General features: G+C 35.0%; 1 protein-coding gene across 2 annotated transcripts in view; it reads left to right on the top strand.

Moving 5' to 3' along the window:
* Positions 1-31: 31 nt before the first annotated feature.
* Positions 32-20,964, top strand: part of LOC128228536 (microtubule-associated protein futsch-like) — a 33,747-nt gene continuing 12,814 nt past the window's right edge. For both annotated transcript variants that reach the window (XM_052939904.1, XM_052939902.1), the window contains exons 1-2: positions 32-231; positions 12,877-12,975. In XM_052939904.1, coding sequence (XP_052795864.1) covers positions 99-231; positions 12,877-12,975 — 232 coding nt within the window. In that variant the 5' untranslated portion in view covers positions 32-98. The remainder of the gene's footprint in view (positions 232-12,876; positions 12,976-20,964) is intronic.

Below are 20,964 nucleotides of genomic sequence, written 5' to 3'. Positions count from 1 at the left end.
ATAACGACCAATCAAACCATTCGTTATATGAACGCCGGCCGGTTGACGTCTAGTCGTAGCCGGAATATTACGATCAGCTCATTTACACAGATATAACGATGGATTTAGCAAGCAATGGAGGAGGGGATGAAACCCAAACTATTGCAATGAAAGGAGCGGCAGTGTTGCTCGTGATCGGTGAACCTTTTTCAGAGGAACACAGAACACTTATTCTTTCGGATCTCAGTAAAGGTAAACACTTTTCTGTCAATTAGGAAACGGTGCAAGCATAGGCTTTGTCAATGATAATGTGCCCCAACCAAAATGTGAGTCATTACTCAGTATTCCTAATTTAATGATATTAAAACCTACATGCACAATAGAAATGACAGTTAAAGCACACTTTTTGTTATGTATAATTTAAATGCGACAAAGCTTTTAATTTTGCATATATTTATAAATGGTGGGATTCGTTGACTCCAGAATTTGTATTTGGACACCTAGTCTTAGTCTATTTTAAACTGCATTTTTGTGTGTATCTTGGTTAGTTGTTATTTTTTTGAATTGTTATAATTAAACAATATTCTATTAAGGTTTAAGATACTGGGCTTGTCCCTAAAGTGCATAATTGCACCATGAAATAAAATTTGTACTAATATTAATATGTAATTTATGATATAAGTACTTGATTCAATATATGCTTAAATGCAGTGTGGTTCACCCTGATCAATGCCAAGAACATTCTTGATTTTTAACTAGGTTTAGTTTGATAAAATACTTGTGGCTTTACTAGCAAATTAAAAAGGCAAAGTTAGTGCATTATTTCTTATATGTACAAAAAAATAAACGTATGTTCACGTTTTTGATTTTCTTGGTATAGGAAGTTCTTCTGAATTTGATGAAAGGCATCTATTAATTTCAGCTTGTCAAAGCCATTTAACTTGTGCTATTTATTTATGATTTTGTTGTTAAATGAAATGAACATTATGTTTCAAACCATCAACATGTCATGGATGGAATGTTAGTTATCAGCTTCAAAGGCTTGATTAGTTAATATATCATTGTAATAGCAGAATACTTTAAATTTTGTAAGAACCTGGGATGGAAAATACAATTGGAACTTATCATCTTTTATCTGTTTCCTCTGATAAATGCTTCAACTATTGATTTTCCTGTCTGGCTGGGAAGTTTAGTCATGGCTTGTGCCATGAGCATTATACATCATCTGTTTTTCCAATGCCTCACTGAGCAATCGTGGCCATACTGCTTCAACAAGAACAAATTTTCTTGTCTAGCAGTTGCTTTGTCATGTTAAATGGCTTCATAGACATGTATTTTTTATTGGATTTATGCAATCAGTACACTACAACAAAACAGCATTTGAGTGAAACCTCCAGATGATATAAGCTTTGGTAGGATCAAAGCTGATTTCCTTCAGAATAACACATTTTTAGCTCCTCTGTTTTTGGCAAGAAAAAAGTTAAGGTATTGTGATAGTGTTGTAGTCTTATTGTTGTTTTCATTGGCCATAACCATTATTTTCTCAATATATGGAAATGAAACTGAGCACACATTTTGTCAGAGACTATACACACACAAATAGCAAGTTCCCCAATTCCAGAGTTATGCCCCTTGAAAAAGAACAGATGAGCATCTGTGATTTCTCCATGGCAGTCTTATTTAGTCTTTAATTGTTCATCTGTCTATGATGATTGTTGTTTGGATAATCAGTGTATCTTATCTAACAAATACTTGGGAGAAGAAAAATATCTCATATATGTTCATTATTATATTTTTTTTATTGAATAATACTTTAAGCCCACTCCAAATATGAAGTACAACGGCATAGAAACATATGAAAAGCATTATTATATGAATCTAGTCAGCACAAAGAGAAAAGATTGAAGGGCCCTGTATGAAATAGCTTGATGCTTTAAAATATCTGTTTTGATAAAAGATAGAAGGAAGTGTCCAACCAACTCACAACCAGCACGTAACCTGAAACAACCTTTTTTTTTTTAGATCTTAAGGTATTAAAGTTGGTAAATACATATTAATATACATGTAAGTAGTGTTAAGTGGAGATTTAAATTTAACTGTAAAATTATGGGAGGCTTGTTATCAACTTATCTTTATTATGATGCAAATATTATGTATGATGTTTTGTTTATGTTTGTTGTATTATTCCATGTTGATATTAATTTATGGCAGGTACATGTTGGAATGACCTGGTGACTGTTTCCCTGCAGCAGTTCATTCCCAATAACATTGTTAATGTTGATTTTACATTAAGAGCTACTGAAAACGATTACAAATGAGTTAAAGAAATTATGATTTGCACACATGTTGGTGATTGTTATAGGAGTTTATGAGTCAGGAGGTTTGGCAATGATTGACTTGTAACTTGTAACATATTCCCCTGCTGAAACATGTGCAGCCTATCCCCCTCAAGCATAGGTAATGTTTATTTGGTGTGTATTAACCCAGTTTTTAGCAAACAGAAATGATTTATTTCGAGGTTGTAAGTTGTTCTCTAATAATTTTTCATTCATCTGTATGAAGAAAGCCAGCACCCTTTAAGTTAAATAATTGCCTTGTTTATTGAGTATTTCATACAGAAACATGGTGTTTTAGAACATATTTTAAGTTTGCAGATTTTTGGTATAGTACTATCAATGAACATGTTGTCTTTTTTTGTGTAACAATTGTACATAACATGGTAAAGGTACACTTTTGAAATTGTGGCCGTGGTTGTGACACTCAAGACTTGTTTCTTGGTTGTGATATACACAAGGAAGTGGAAAGACAAGTATCTTAGATTACAAGTGTTTTTGTTTGGCGTACAGTTTCAAAAGCCTAACTGAAAGGAAATGGAAATAGTATTTTTTTTTGCAAAAATCGGGCATTTCTAAGAAATAATGTGCACTGAATTGATTTCTCCAATTGCTTAGAATGAATGTTATTTAAGGAAGAACTGTAAGAAGCTGACTTTACTATTTTGTGGTGTGTCCTTATAATGCATATTAAGTAGTACACATGTGGAGATACAATACCGCTTATAATATTTTATCATTTTCCTCAGGTCTCTGATACCAAATGCCTAGTTCACAGTGCTGCACAAATGTGACAATGTATGATGTGACCACATGACTGTGTGCTTGCTCGACACCAGCTTACAGATATTACATTACAGCTTGATTAATTCCATAAATAGTTTTCATCGATGAACTCTGAAATGCTAGGAATTTTAGAGTATTAAGTCACTTGTCTGGAAGTCAGTTTCTGTAGCTTGGATCAATGCTGGCCAGACAATGCTGGGGATATGATAATTATGGGTCCAAATATTCACAATCTTTGTGCTCAGCTCTGTTGCTAGGAGAAACAAATCAATCACATTTTATTTTCTATTTTGGGTGTAATTTCCTTATGAATAAGAAAATAAAGGTTGCTGGTAAGAAGCAACAATTGTTTATGTGGTTGATAATGATGGTGTTGTACATAAATATTTCCTTATTATGTTGCTCACAACAATCAACGGGAATCTGGTATGATCTTGTGGTACACAATACAATTTTTATACTTAAGTATGCACTTAGATGAAGAGCATAATTACCATATTTGACTCGATTACCGTGCCAGCTTTTAAGTGATAAACTTGATTTTCACATAGATCAATCTTCAACAGTTAAAGAGGACATTAGCATTTTAACCAGGTTTTAAAAAGGACAGGGTGCTACAGAAAATGGACAGAGTGATAAGGGAGAAAAAGGCACATTGTATTGGGCTGTGAAGAACTTAAACTTTATGAATTAGACAAAAAATGGTATAAATTGAGTTTAATTGAAGTAATATTAGATTTAAATGCCAGTTGTGTTGAGAATGTATGTATTTATAATCATAAGTTTGAATAAATATAAAAGAATATTTGACAGTCTTAAGCATTTAATTCTATGAAGGCAGAAAAGGGTGCCCATGGTTGGGTGCTACCATAAAAAGGAGTGTGTTCAAAACCCTTCCATAACTCTTGAGCTAAAACCTAACCATCTATCTGAGAGTTTACAGGTCACTTACAAGATTATAACCCTGCCAGTATGCTCAACAGAATGATGTGGTTTGTGTTGCTTAAGATTTTGAGTTAATGATTAATTTCAGTATGACTTGCAGCTGTGTTGTTTGAGGTCTCCTGGCATGGCCATTCCTTGGGGATTGATGTAGTTTGCCTCTAGCTTCTATCTCCTGCTTCCTGCTCTCTACATGTCAGGAGAAGTGTCCCAAGATTTTCTATTTTTGTTTATAGAAGACAACCCTGTTCATACAATGTACCTTATTTTACAGTGCATTTAAACAAGCAACTAATGTGAAGAGATGCTGCTACTGCGCTAAGTACATTATATAACAAATGTTGAATAAAAACAACAGTTTTGAAAAGAAAAATGATTATCTTGACTCAGTTGAAACAAATGGTGTGCTTGTTTATATTTATGACAAGCTTTCTTAACAGCTGATTTTTGTTCATCAGTTTTCTTATGTTTCAGACCTTATTTATGCCCAAGTATGATCTCTCCAGAGTTATAGGGGAAATTAGTCATTTAAAGGTCAAGTTCCTCTGTCAATTGATACAGGCTAAGAATGTTTCCAGGAACTGTTGTAAGCTTGGGGGTTTTATGACTTTGTAACACAGGTTGTTATTTGTGTGGCTTCATTGTTTCTCTGACAGTTTACTTCTTATATTGTTTATGATCTGTTGTACTTAAAGAGTTAAGTGTATGATTATAATGTTTGCACTAAAGGAAGGTTTATAATAATTACACCAGGCATTCATACAGAATTAAGTGATTATATATATATGCCTGTCTGCCAATGTAACAACAAATAAACCTTTAAACATTAAGCACATTGTTAGCACTACAAACAAGATGCATTCTCGGTGTTGTATGGGGTTATGGGCCAAAATGTTCAAGTCATGTTAAACTTGATGCTTTAGGTTAGTTTCTTTGTGGATTTAAATTTAACTTTAGGGGTGTATTCTACTTCAAGTGACCACTCTGATTGGCTTTATTTTTATCAAAGAGTAATTCAGATATTGCTAGTTCCTTCATTACAGCTTCAAAAAACATGTTTCAAGGAAATCTCCTATGGAATATGTGAAAAAAGACATGCATGTGCTCTTTTGGTGTGATTAGTAGAATAAACATTCAGATATTGCCCGAGTCTATGTTGTTCTAAACTTTGCTCACAGTGTGTAATAGGCTGATTTAGCCATGTCCAAGTATGTGAAGAATGTTATGAATGAATGTTGGATGTAATTATCTGTAATTCAGGACTGACTTCAATTTCTTCTGGATTTATGTTGGATAAAGTATGTAATTGTAAGCTTTACTGGGCTACATCATACAAGACTTGGTATACATAAGTAAGAAAGTGCACTTGACATTTTATATCCATTGTTTGGCAACATATTGAAGTGGTTTAAGTTGAGAGGTGAACTGTTCAGCACCAGAGCCTTACAGTTGGCACTTGTTCTCATGCTTGTCAGGGTACTTCACTCATGTATTTAATGTTCGGCAATTTTTACAGTGATAAGCATTTGGTGTTTTCCAAGCCCCATCTTGTTTCTCCTTAAAAGTTTCTTTCATATCGCTAGCGTACATAGTATGGGGACATATTATAGGGATCATGTTATGTGATGGCCTCCACTGCATCACGCATTCATGCCGGTTGTCTTAAGCTTTTGTTATCTTTCCCAAACATGGTTACAATGTATTATAAGTTGTACATGAAATTGTCAAAACTTGACTCACAATGTTATTTGACAACGCCACACAATCAGGACCATGATTTGATTATATCCCTTGACCAAGCACCTTGACCAAGCACCTTGACCAAGCAAATGCATAATATCTATATTTCAAATGTTTTACCTTTCCACTTTCCAGGCTTTCCTTGAAATATGCAAGAAATAGAATCAATCATTGTTTTCAAGCAATATTCTACTATTTTTACTCTATGTTATAAAAAGGTCCCCTTATAATGGCACGTTAAGTATAACTTCTTAATTTGGTTTGACATTGATGCACACTTCCTGCAACAGACAATGTATCTGGTTTGCGGAATTCTAGTTCAAGCATTTTGGTGGGAATTGGTGACCATGCATGCGAGACGCAAGCAATATGGTACATGATTTCCGATTGGTGGAAGCATATTTTTGGACTTTAGTTGATCTGTTTTCTAAATAAAGTTGGGATAGTGTGGTTGTCAGCCTCATCATCCGATTCATCGTGTAAAAATAGTTTGATATTCAAAGTTAACATTGTATATATATGTATATGTTGATAGAGACTAGACACACATGTATGTAAAGCAAGGCCTACAACTACTGCTGTAATAATAATGGAGTTATGCCCTATGTTTGACAAACAGACAAACGATAGCTTCACTCTGTGGCACTCTTGTTAATAATCCTTCCAAAAAGCTTTATTTGCCCTTTAAAACACATGCTGCTCAGAATACATGATCGGCTACAAGTCTAACTAAACCTGTCAAGGCGGCAATTATTAACTTTACATCATAATGTATTTTTCCCTGCCATGCCACTTGTTTGGAGCATACACAGTAGTTCTTTTTACAAAGCAATAGTTTGTATTAAGTTCCTTTTAGGGAGAGAGATAGAGGCAGTGTTTGAACTCTGAGGAGGGGACCTCTGGTGGGGAAGGTTATGCGTGTTATCTGCCGGCACCCTGTTAATATGTCAGTCTGGAACATTAACGGGATGTATTGTTACAGATAGTAGTGATAGCACAAAGCAATAGCTCTCATAAAACACCTTCAGTCTTGTATCTGGTATACCAACTGTTGTTATTCTTACATGCGAAATGTGATACTCAACCATTATCATCATACATGTATATCATTTGTAGTTTTCTGAGCATGCCTATGAGTTAATGTGTACTGTAAGTAAGCTTGAGAGATGTCAAGGGGTTACTGTCATAGCCTTGCAAACAAATAAATGTCAACCAGGGGTATTTTCATGAAACTAGACACTCATGTTTCGATGTACAATACACACTTGTACAGCAAGTATATCACTATTATTCAAATATAATAAGAGTTATGCCCCTTGGTAAATAGAGTGAAATGCTTTCCAACTTGAGTGTAAAGTTTTGTTTTCCACTCTTAATCACAGTATTTATGGTATAATTATCTTGGCTCAGACCTTTCAAATAACAGATTGCTCTCTTGAATCCAGTCATATATAACTTGGGGATTTTTTTTTTAAATCTTTTCCAAACTTGGTTTCAATGTTTTTAGGCATATTACCATGAGGCCAAAAAAAATAATACCTGTGTTTCCGGGAACCCGACCGACCCTGTTTTTTCCTCGCCGACCCTAATGTTTTTTTAGACAAAAAAAAAAAAAAAAAAAAAAATTAAATTCTATCGTAAAAAATATATATTTCTTTAAATATATCGTTATTATTTTCACATTTTTCTTTTAATGTCCCTTGAGAATACAGTTTCATTCCTAGTTATGTATTACCGAGACGGGAAAACAAAATGGCGGAGGGCGGCGAACCCTGTCCGATATCTTAAAATTGGCAAACGCATGTTTATGGTCCAAACACGTGGTTGATCACCGGAGACATATTTGCTGTCTTTTTAATGAAAATATTTTGAATTATAGTTCGCGGTGATATTTATCCATATCCATGTCCAAAATAAAATTTATGCTTTTTTTACGATTAAGCTTTGCGTATTCATGCAGGCTTCTGTCGATTAGGCTTTGCGAATTCATGCAGGCTAACTGCCAGGTTCCATCAACTGAAATCCAAACAAAAACCTGCGAAAGTAAACAACACATTTACTGGAATGTGCCGGCTGCAGATCAAACAGTACAATTTGTGACGTCAAAGCACGAGCGTTGATAATATCAAAGAGCGTGGCTATGGTTTGTACCGTATTTTCTCGACTATAAGGCGATTCGCTTATAAGACGGCCCCCTAACTTTGCCCATGAAATCTGGTGCTTTTTGTTTCGACTCGCTTATAAGACGGGGTCAATTTTTAAGCAAATCTAAAATGCTAAAATTCTTCCTAATGTGTAAAAATGTTCAAGCTCAACGGACAATTATCGACTTTCGCGGTAACTGTTTTTGTTTTACTCAAAGAAAATGGCGGTCAACTGTGAGCTCTCTATTTGGAGGTAGGTTAAAAATGAGTACATAAGTTTGCAGGACAGGTCGTTACTTATCGAAATTGTAATAATTAATCAATAACAACATATGTTTGTTTTAGTTTATTTTTTTATTGAAGACACCAATGAAGTTCTTCGGCAAAATAAATGGCTTCAATAACATAACTGCGAAAAGCCGAGGCATGAATAGGTGTTTGTTTAGCAATAATGCTTTAGGCAATATTGTCCCTTGATTGGCGACGAACATAAAGGATTCATATTCGCATTGTCATTTGTTTGCTTAATCAAATTGACAGTTAGGTACCTACATCATATTAAGATTCCAATTTATTGATTTGATATATCTGTCAAACTAATTATACTGACACGCGCCATGAGAATAAATGCAGATATAACGGTACACTGTGTGACGTCAGAGCACGCGCGGTGAAGAGATTTCGTGTTGTGGTTTACTTAATTGCCCCATACTTATATCAGCAGACGATAGACTAGACCCTATGTAAAATTTAACTGATTTTGACTTGAATCTTTTTTTAATATTTTATCGACTCGCTTATAAGACGGGTCCCCTACTTTGGGGGTAAAAATCGGGACCCAATTTCCCCGTCTTATAGTCGAGAAAATACGGTATCTAATTCGGTCAGTCGGACACCGTATGATCCTATTTGATTGCCAGGATTTCGCCTAGGCTGGTACGAAAATACCATACGATCGAAAAAATGATAATCAATAATCGTCGTCTGGGAATCTTAAAACAATCTTAAGACCGAAATGTTTGAATTCACTATAAATATGAATGAATTTTTTATTTTAGTAATATACGAAAATAAGATACGTAAAATAAACCCATATCCGTGTTTACTTGTTCTTTTATTAACCTACCTTTTAGTTGATAATTGACTGTTTGGCTAGAACATTATCACAGATTTGTTGAAATTGAAGTGCTGGATTTTTTCCTAAAAACCGATCACAACTTATAAACGAGTATTGTATACAAAAAAACACCAGATTTCATGGGCAAAATTGGCGTGAAAATACGGTAGTAGAAGGTAAGGAAATGATTTCAGACATTAAACAATGCTGTTCTTTTCTGACTTTTGTAAATTAGGAAACGCGTAGATATAACATAATCAATCTGATGCAGTTGATCTGATGCAACAGAAAATTGCATGATATGGAAAGTGTAAAAAAAAAAAAAAAGAATCTAGACCTACCGACCCTATTTTTTTTCACCATGTTACCGGAAACACAGGTATTTTTTTTTTTAGCCTGACTGAATTTGATCAACAGCTATATCGGAAGTTATGGTCCTTGAATTGACCAATTTCGAACCTTGTCCACTTTCTATCAAGTATAATTATCTTATCAAATCCGTTCTGTACTTCGTTTTAATCTTCAAGAGCATTTAAACGTTTAAGGGCATAATATATCGAACAAGTTTGATCAACAGCCAGATAACACTTATTCTAGTGAAACATATTGATCTACTGTTACATCAGTCCTACTCACATTAATAATTGCTTAATCATTTTCCATTCAAAAACCTTGGAGTGCTCCAAGCAGATGACATATTCAATTCAGGAAATTGTAGTTACTACTGTTTGCATGAGCTGAGCATTTCAAGGGTTTGGAGCATTGAATTATCATGGCTTATGCTTCTCTCATATACAATCACAAAAAAGTGAGAAAAAATGAATTGAATTCAACATATATAGCCTGTCAATCGACTTTTCTCATCAAAGAAAGCAGACTGACCCTTAAAGGATCCATACATGTATATTTTGAAGTAGTTTCTCGCCAACAGGTCAGTTATTTCAAAGCCTTAAATGTCACTCCTTTAATTGCCGGAACCTTACTGTTGAAATCACTTTTATCATAGTTGGGTTACAAATTGATAGTCTCTTCATATAATCATGCGTTTATTAGGTGATTGACGAGTATGCTTTCCTTAGTAATAGTATAAGAAAATACCTTAAACAAACATTTTAAGGTCAGCTATTATTAGTAAAAACAAAAACAAATAGATTTTAAGATATTCTCATGAGTTAAATTTACCATACATATAATATTTACTTCACTCTAGCCATATTCATGACCTCCAGCATATAATAGCTGTGATTTTTATTAGGGATCGCTGCCTAGCTTCCTTGTTACTTTCTTTCATTGCTATTACACATACTTCATTTGTGCAAACCTGTTTAAAATATTAAGTGTATACTATGAGGAAATCCCAGTGTGAGTAATGTTAGCAAGCATGCACTTCACATGGGAGAATCTGCTGCGCAAAACGGTTCATGATGACAGCTTGTTGGCAAAACAATATGATTCCATGGCTGAGGTTTGGAATGTACATCGTGACAACATCCTTGAACTTGCAACAGCAAAACTAATCTTGAATTCTCTTATATAAAGAAAAGTAGATATTTCATTGATTTTATAACATATATGTACTGAAGGTTATTTCTCAAAAATATTTATGAAAGTATAGCTGATCTATTTTATCGATAAGAATCCTGTCTCTGATCTTTAATGTTGATATGTTATTAGGTCAGTGTGTTGGAAGTTAGTTGAAAATTATTCCAAGAGATATGATAAATTGATATTTTGTAGCTTAGGTACTTTGTCTAACATCTGGTATGAAATGTTGCCAAAAATCTATGTTAGATCAATTTTGAAATAAGAAACCTATTCCGAGTGAGATGATATATATTTTGTGTTTTGATATGAGATTCCTGAATGCTTAATAAATGCAAAGAAAATTTGTGGCGGTGTGTTTTTAAACAAAATACCTTGCTCTGAATTGTTTTTAGCTAGACTATTAGAATTATAAGGAGGCTTTACTACTCGCCCAATTGTCGGCATCGGCCTCCAGTTAAAGTTTTAGGGCAGGTTGTCATTTTCACTTACAACTCCAATACTCACATTCAATTCACTTCATACTGCACACAATTGTTCAGGAATATCACACGATAAGTTTGCATAACTCCATATTATCCTTCATACAAATTATGGCCCCTGATTGAATTAGGACATTAGGTTAAAGTTTTAGGGCAGGTTAAAGTTTTAGTGCAAGTTGGGATTTTAAGTTATAACTTCTATACCCTTCATTCCTTTGACTTCATACTTTGCACAAGTATTGCCAACCTTCTTACAATAGTGCTTCATTACTTCATATTAACCCTCAATATAAATTATAGCCCTTGATTGACTTTTTATCAGTATTTTTTTCTTTTGACAGGCACAATTTTGAAAATTTGAACCAGGTTTTTACAAAGGGAAAACTAGTTATAAGAATGATTGGCGTCATTGTTTGGGCAGGTGCTGGGAGGGCACCATCAAACTCACCTATGGTATATAATTTGAGTTATGTTTGACATATCCGGAACAAACTTGGTATATAGAAGGGTTTATGGAGACCTTTTATGAGATTGCGTTTGGAACCCCTAGGATCAAGGTCAAGGTTACTATAAATAGAAAAATGGTACATATTGCAACCAAACTTGGTATGTATGAAGAGTTTAAAGAGACCTTTCACGGGATGGTGTTTAAGGCCCCGAGACTTATGGTCAAGGTCAAGGTCATAGTTGCTAAAATAGAAAAAGGTTAGTAATGAATAACTTAAATAAGGGTTGACAGTACTGAATACATTCAATAACGTGGACAAAGTGTGACCCAACTTGGTATATAGGAAGTGTTAATTATTGAGACCTTTCATTGGATTGCGTTGTTACTAAAAGAAGATTTGGTACTGAATAACTTATATAAGTTATGGTTGACATATTGAGAACAAACTTGATATGTAGGGAGAGTTTATGGAGGACTTCCATTGGATTGTGTTTCGGGCCCCTAGGGTCAAGGTCACTGTTAAAAAAATGACAGAAGAACTGATGTATATGTGACAGTAGGACTGAGGTAAATGGACCAAGATGACTGAAGTAAATGTGACAGTAGGACTGAGGTATATGTGACAGTAGGACTGAGGTATATGTTACAGTAGGACTGAGGTATATGTGACAGTAGGACAGAAGTATATGTGACAGTAGGACTGAGGTATATGTGACAGTAGGACTGAGGTACATGTGACAGTAGGACTGAGGTATATGTGACAGTAGGACTGAGGTATATGTGACAGTAGGACTTAGGTTTGTGTTACAGTATGACTGAGGTATATGTGACAGTAGGACAGAGGTTAATGTGACAGTAGGACTGAGGTATATGTGACAGTAGGACAGAGGTAATTGTGACAGTAGGACTGAGGTATATGTGACAGTTGGACTGAGGTATATGTGACAGTAGGACAGAGGTAAATGTGACAGTAGGACTGAGGTATATGTGACAGTAGTACTGAGGTAAATATGATAGTAGGACTGAGGTATATGTTACAGTAGGACTGAGGTATATGTGACAGTAGTACTGAGGTAAATGTGACAGTAGGACTGAGGTATATGTGACAGTAGGACAAAGGTTAATGTGACAGTAGGACTGAGGTAATATGACAGTAGGGCTGAGGTATATGTTACAGTAGGACTGAGGTAATATGACAGTACGACTGAGGTGTATGTTACAGTAGGACTGAGAAATATGTGACAGCAGGACTGAGGTGTATGTGACAGGAGGACTGAGGTGTATGTGACAGGAGAACTTAAGTGTTATTGACTTTTGAAATAAGGTATATGTAACAGAAAAACTGAGATTGATCTTTTTGCAGGTTTCCGTAGCTGGGATGTGGAGGGGACAGGTGTAGACATCAATGATGAGCTGGCACACATCGCCAACCGGGCAGACCTGGGCGAGCAGGGTCCAGATGGTGAGGCAACTTATAATCTCTGATAATAAATATCTGTGTAATTGATAGACATTAGTATTTTAGATAAATTTGTTTCCTTTATCAATTTTGTTCACTTTCATTCATTATCATTGTCATCCTTCATTATTCCTATGTTAAACTAAGATTCATCCCGGCATTTGTTTAGTATTTTTTCTTTGCCATTCATATCATCTCAATTGCCTGCTCTTTACAACAAGGATAATGTCAAAAGGCATCATCAAAACGAATTTTCATTTTCACCTGAAATCATTCTCATCCTCCTGATATTTTTACTTTCTAACTGATTACACTGTATCAAGAGGTTTACTATGTAATGATGATTCATGCATGCATCTGTAAGCTTAAAGTAGACATTTTGGATGCACTTTAATGTGTTATTGTTGGATTCTATATCTCCTTCTTTCTAATCTTTTTATAAGGCCATAACAGTTTGTGAGGGTAACCTGACCATACCTACCTTATTTTTCATTTCTTATTTGTTAAATAGTGACAATATTCATACGGCTACATACCAAAATACGGGGTCTTTTTATAGTACCCAACAATATGTCCCTAAATGACATATGACGCATATTTAGTGTATTGTCATCACATTCACACCTAGGCCAATCGTTGTAAAAACAAGAGTTGCAGGCAAAAAGTTTATTATTATATTTATTCAGCACCAAAACATCGAATATTCAAATAACGATTTTGACATACGAATTCCAAACGTTTGATCGAATATTTGTTCGCTTCCCTATTTTTTATCGATAATATTTAAAAAATGTAAATACATTTTGTGTCATTTGGCATCTTGTTTATTGCACGGCTTGGGAATCAAATATTAATAAAATAAAGAAGTGAAATTTTTATCCACACAGTAGTTTGTATCTTTGTATCTTTTTCCAACAAACAGACGAGCACATAAAATTGTGTATTGTCAACAAAACAATAAAAAAGAACCTAAGGCCACAACAAATTGATTATTTGTTCTACGGATTTTGCAAAAAAAAAGTATGAGCGAGCGAGCGAAAAAAAAAACAAAAAAACTTTTTAATATTTAAGGTATTTCAGAGGCGAGCGCAAAGCGAAAAATTAAAAAAATAAATAAAAAGTTTATTTCTTACCAAATTTATCATACAATTATGTCAAGAAATGCTTTTTAATTGCAAACATAGGTTCTCAGTTATAAATGAAAAGGTTTTGATTGTATCACATGAAAATCTGTCTCAATATTTAACAAATGGCAATAAGATCCAGTGCTTGACTCTTAAGTTCAATTTAAACGTGGATATATTGTAAAGACAACATTCCTCATAGTTAACGTGCAGTTATTCGAAGACCAAAACTTTTGTATTCATTCCGTAACTTACTATCACAAAAAACATTTTAGACTTGCCAGAGTAATTCAACATTTGAGCATTTCCAAATATTGGGTCAGGTCTAAATTTGAACCTCTTAAAGCACATGATAAGGTTGTAGTGACTTTGACATTGCGGAAGATCGAAAATGTAAATAACACAGAGAACAATTTAAAAAAAAGACATTGTGGATTAAATTGCGGGACATCATAATTAAAGCAGCACCAAACAAATCTGCAAATGTTGCACCGGTCATTATATAAGAGCAGGTGGTGGAATAAAGACATTTTCCTTTCAAGACCTCGCCTTTGCCATGAACCTGCGGGTTAAAGATCCGTGCCTTGAAAAAGAATATCATGACGGCCTCCATAGCTTTAATGCCCGTAAGAAACAGGCCACTTTAATCACAGGCCACTATACTGGACTTTCAGTCCAGCCAACCCCTGGTAAATCCACCACATTCACCCGGCTAATCCTGGTATACCCCCGGACACTGGATGGGGGGATGGGGGAATATTTTAAAACATTGACAAGTCCTACTATTTTTATCTGTTTATAACAATTATGAGCATATGAAAACTGAGAAATGCATTTTAGAATTTAAAAATTACTCACGAAAACATGTTCAATTGTTGTAAGTCATGTGTCCGTGTATTTTAATATAAGTTTTGCACTCAAAATCCGATTTAGTTATTATTTAACACTAAATTTTGAGTACAAAACAATGAATTACTAAAACACACATTAATAATTATTGCCTTCGGCGCTGTGATACTGTTGTTGTTTACTGAAGACTATAATCCATTGACTATGACACTGATTTTCATTTAAAACGTGTATTTTACATTACGATAACTGAAAGTAACCTGAATAATACCGGAAATAAATAACATCGGTGCGACCTGAAAAACATCCCCGACAAAAAAGACTGTCAACAAATATCGGCTGTTTTGCAGTTACCCGGACCTGATTTTGTCCTGACACAAGGAAATTTTGCTCGCAAAGAATGTAAAGCATAGAAATACCTTCAAAAAAAGGCGAAGTCGACGTTGCAAGTTTAAATTCTATGTAAAAGAACTTCAGAAAGTAGAGGAAATTCAGAAGTAAACAAAAAAATAATATGCGTGACCAAAAAGTTTTTCGAATTTTAGGTGCGGCAAATCCGACGGACAAAATTAATGATCAATTTGTTGTGGCCTAAGATAAACTTTGTGTAAACACAATATAAAGTCACAAAACAGAATAGTCTTTGCATCATGATGACTCATTCCCTGACTTCAATATAATGATTACAAACTCATGCATTTACACTCTCAGCAATAACAGCTAGTATCAAAAAGTTTTTTTTTCGAGAACAAAAGTACAGGTGAGGAGTTGAATTTACAAAATATAAGATACTCGATTAGCTTACAGGCAAGCAGCTCTTTCAAATTATTTCATCGAAATGCTGTCATTGATTATGTACATTTTCTAGCACATCCAGCGTCCATGCTTTCTAGTCAGAGTGATTTCTGTTGTTTAACTAGGCACTACATTTTTTAGCAGAATGAAAAAATAAAATAACCTGAAAGATATAGAATGCAAAAACGGCTCTAGATTAAACAGCACCAATTCTTTGATATCGAAACTGTTAAAATGTTGTCGCCGTTTGCTGACTTTTAACTTGCAGTGTCAATTGACTACCGCCCTCAAATCGGCCCACCGCTAATACCTACCCTTCCTAGTAATTTTCGGGCTGTTACTCTAAATAAACAACTACAAATTGGTAAGGCCTTATAGGAAGTCCTAGCTACAGCAAAATAATAACAAAATGGGTAAGACTAATATCCTCTGCATGATAGGAGTGTGTAAAATTCAGCTGTAACAACGCAAGCGTGATGCGCACACAATAATTACATTGGCAGAGATTTGCAGATGCCTTTTCAATTATATCTAGTAATTAGTTGCAAACACAAATTGTCTAATCCTATCTCTATATATAAAAAGTGTTCCAGTTTTGGTGATCAGACCATACTATTTATTATGCAAGTCAACTCTGACCTCCCGTACAAGAAATAAGGGACCAAGATAAGTATGTGTTTCTTCATAAAGATTAAAGGTATATTGATATTCATGATAATTATGTTCATTACGTAATGAATTAATATTCATTTCTGATATAAAATTTCACTTATATCAGTTTTGTGAATGTGACTAATCAAGCCAAGCTAGGAATGAGTCATATGCCAGGTATGTCAATAAATGAAGGACAAAGTCGACAAATCACTCCAAGCACTATTGATTGTAGTTAAAATATTTAATTGCTGTGGTCATGACAAATGTTAAAATGATTAATTTATTATAAAACTTCCCTCTTAAATTATTAATTGTTTATTTTGCTGATTGAGAGCAGACCATATGTTACAATTCCATAGACCTTGAACAAACTCTTCCTAATGAACCTGAAATGTGTCTGTCATTGTGACCTCTATGTTGATAGGGAAGCAGACAGATGACCTTGCACTTGCTGGATGATCGTAGGACACATTGACAACCCTTGGTGCTTGTACAATAAATATTATGTATGGGCATTTGTTAAAACAACCAAGATTAACTCAAACTATTAGTTACATCATCTAATTCTGTGTTATAAAGACATAATAATACATCTATGTGGTTGAAGAGTGTGCCAAGGGGTAGTGTTGCCAATGCCAACTGCATGGAGATTGAAATCTTTATAGGGCATAAACAAACTGTTTTTTACCTTTTTAACATGTTTATTAATAAACAAAACAAGGCATGGCACAAAGTGAGGTTGTTTAAGGTAATGGCTACTGGAGTGTTGGTGCAAAGCGTTAGTAATCCCTGGTGAAGTAGACAGATATTTCATTTTCCTCATGTTGAAAAGAAGGGAATGGCATCCCATAGAGAATTAATTATTCAGGAATTGAAATGTGTCTGGCATCCATGAACTACACATTTTGCCAATAAATGATCAAAAGTTCATTCAGATAATTAAGTTTCTGTGGCATAAACATTTAGTTAACATTTAGATATTTGACCTATTCTATTATAAGTACACACTGTTTTATGAAAAAGAAAAAAATAACTCATTATTGCCTGGATTCACTTATGAATTAGACTTTCTGCAAAATATTTTCTAAGTTAAAAACTAAGGTATATTGTAAGCTGTTTTAATAGGCGAGTTTTAAACATGAAATTGTTTTTTTCAACTAACCCAACCGACCCTTTTTTCCTCCCAACCCAACCGACCCTTTTTTTCCTCCCAACCCAACCGACCCTTTTTTCCTCCCAACCCAAACGGCCCTTTTTCTCCTCCCAACCCAACTGACCCTTTTTTCCTCCCAACAAAACCCTTTTTTGGCCACAGTGTGGATTTGTTTTCGTACTTTCCAAAAAATGTGCAATTTTTTTAATCAAAAAAAATATTTCTACAATAGTGATATGCCCAGATATAGGTTGGTTTGGTACTGCATCCCCGTTCTCTAAAAAAAAACTAGAAAAAAAACTTATGCCTACCTACCTACTTACCCTGTTGTTGTTTTTAGATGTATGTGAGTGGAAACAAAGAACTTCTTTTGGCAATACAATACAATTAATAATTCATACAATTAATTTAAGGTAAAGGTTGATCTGTTTCAAACATAACTGCTGTCCTTTGTACATTTTGTCTGGAATTTCAGATAGTTGTCTAATGGAGTATGAAAGGTTGTTATGGCATCATGCAGTATTGATTTTAATACATACTTTAACTGGTGTCTGCTTCACTGCCTACAAGGCTAGAGGCCTCCAGGGCTAAAGCAAGAACATTGGGTGTCAGTCCTCACCTCTTTATTTGTATTTCTGTGGGATAATATTTCTACTGGTCAATGTGTGGGAAGGAAAGATTTGATATAATGTCCGATGCCAATGTTGCCACGAACAGCCATACATGAAGATAAACCGTAACATTTCCTTACATGTGTACAGTGAATTTGGCAACCCTTATTATTATTGTACAATACATTAATGCAAAACAAATCCTATTATTTTGGCAAACTGATTTTAGGAGTAATGCCACTATGTAACTTAATTATATATCAAGGTACATTGCCATCATTAAAGAATTTTTGTTTCTATAAAAAAGAAATGAGCAGTGGCATCTTCGTTTAAAACTCTCATTTCAGCTTGTCATGCAGGTGCTATTTTACTCCTCTCCCTTTCGAAAGGAAAAAACAAACATTTTTTGTAGATGTGTATGTTTCTTCACTTTCTGGAGACTGGATGTATTTATTCTGCAGCAGTGCATACTACATGATGCCTGCAGCCTTGTCTGTCCCTCTGCAAGAAATCAATGTGTCTGCCCTTCTTCACTCTCTCCCAGACCTCTGGCTTGTACACTGAAATCTATCAGGAATTTTCACTTTCTTAAGCCTGGTAATTTATAGGAACTTTTTGTGGTGAAAGTTTGTAAGCTGTTTTGACACAAAAGGTCTGCAGTGTTGATTACATGGTATCAGTTACAAATACTGCTGATCTTTAACTGAAAAAGAAACATAATCCTTTATACAGAAGTTTATTATGAGCCAAAACTGTAATTGATCATGCTATTAAAATGCTACAAAAAAGACAAGAACCAATTTGTTTTCCCGATATTAGGGAAGCAAGTGTGGAGCATGGATGCTGTAAGTACAACAAAGACTTATACTGTATGTTAAATGCAAGCTTTCTATCATACTAAAATCATGAGCAATATGACCATGCATTGAACATGTGCCCTGGTTAACAAGCATGTTATAGAACCAAGAGGTCTCTTCGCAAAGAGCTAGGGTATCACATGTAGTCGGACTCTTGTATCTCACTCCTTCCTTAAATTTGTCCAATATCTGGGTTTCACTGGGAATAACAGTGACATCTATCTTATGTCACTTATAACATTTAAACATTATTTAAATTGTGATGGCATCTGAACAGGGTCAATCCGTAATGCAGCCAATGGGTGATGGCGTCTGAACAGGGTCAATCCGTAGTTCAGCCAATGGGTGATGGCGTCTGAACAGGGTCAATCCGTAATGCAGCCAATGGGTGATGGCGTCTGAACAGGGTCAATCCATAGTTCAGCCAATGGGTGATGGCATCTGAACAGGGTCAATCCATAGTTCAGCCAATGGGTGATGGCGTCTGAACAGGGTCAATCCGTAATGCAGCCAATGGGTGATGGCGTCTGAACAGGGTCAATCCGTAATGCAGCCAATGGGTGATGGCGTCTGAACAGGGTCAATCTGTTATGCAGCCAATGGGTGATGGCGTCTGAACAGGGTGAATACATAATGCAGCCAATTGGTGATGGCATCTGAACAGGGTGAATCCATAGTGCAGCCAATGGGTGAATCCATAATGCAGCCAATGGGTGATGGCGTCTGAACAGGGTGAATACATAATGCAGCCAATTGGTGATGGCGTCTGAACAGGGTGAATCCATAGTTCAGCCAATGGGTGATGGCATCTGAGCAGGGTGAATCCATAGTTCAGCCAATGGGTGATGGCATCTGAACAGGGTCAATCCGTAATGCAGCCAATGGGTGATGGCGTCTGAACAGGGTCAATCTGTAGTTCAGCCAATGGGTGATGGCGTCTGAACAGGGTCAATCCGTAGTTCAGCCAATGGGTGATGGCGTCTGAACAGGGTCAATCCATAGTTCAGCCAATTGATGATGGCATCTGAACAGAGTCAATCCATAATGCAGCCAATGGGTGCTGGTGGACAAACAAATAAGCATTTTTGCAAATGAAAAAAATAAGATGATAATTATGTGATTTTAAGTAAACAGTAGAAAATAGCTGACCTGCAAATTATTCTTTTACAGTCATTTGTGTTTTTTGTGCATTGTGATAAGGTACTAATGGAAATGACCTTGTAATGTGCACTCTAAAAATGGGAGATAATTCATTTATGTCATGAAAATAGCAACTTATGTGATCGTTACCTTCTGGAAATTCATTGATGAAATATTTGATAAGCTCAGTACGATTAGGCATTGTGTAAATAGGAAATGTTAAACGTTTTTTGCTTACAGCCATTCTCACCCCTGACCAAATTGGAACAATAAACTGATAAATCGTCAACCAGTTACAACCAGTTTACTCTTGAACAAAAACACTTGATTATCAAAATGACATGCAGAAAAAAACATCAGAATACAGTTATATGAAAGACATTAGTCTATACTATGATAAAATAAAATATTTTACACATCATAGAGTGCTATGCAATTTGGTCTACTCATCTGAAGATGAGATGTAGAGGTTCTTTTTTTGGCATCAGTTGCTTCAGAAAAACATTGTGCAGACCATAATTTAAGTATTTATTATACAATCATAAAGAAACTTTGTTACAAGTGTGGGCATAATGTCCTGGTTTTAGCTTGATTTTTGTGTAAATTGGCTTAGGTATTCTAGAGTTATGCCCCTTTTTACATTAAAAAATAGTAGGTATATGTCGTGTTCAGAATATTACTTAAATGTTTTTTATCCAATCATAATGAATGTTGTTGGCAAAATATGTGGGCATAATGTCTCGGTCAAGTTCTATAATCGTGGGACAAATTGCCTCAGAAGCCCCAGAATTATTCACCCATTATATTAT

The sequence above is a fragment of the Mya arenaria genome, chromosome 3 (assembly GCF_026914265.1).
Source record: "Mya arenaria isolate MELC-2E11 chromosome 3, ASM2691426v1".
Classification (NCBI taxonomy): domain Eukaryota; kingdom Metazoa; phylum Mollusca; class Bivalvia; order Myida; family Myidae; genus Mya; species Mya arenaria.
Note: the sequence above shows the minus strand (reverse complement) of the source record. Positions and strands in the feature narration are given on the sequence as shown.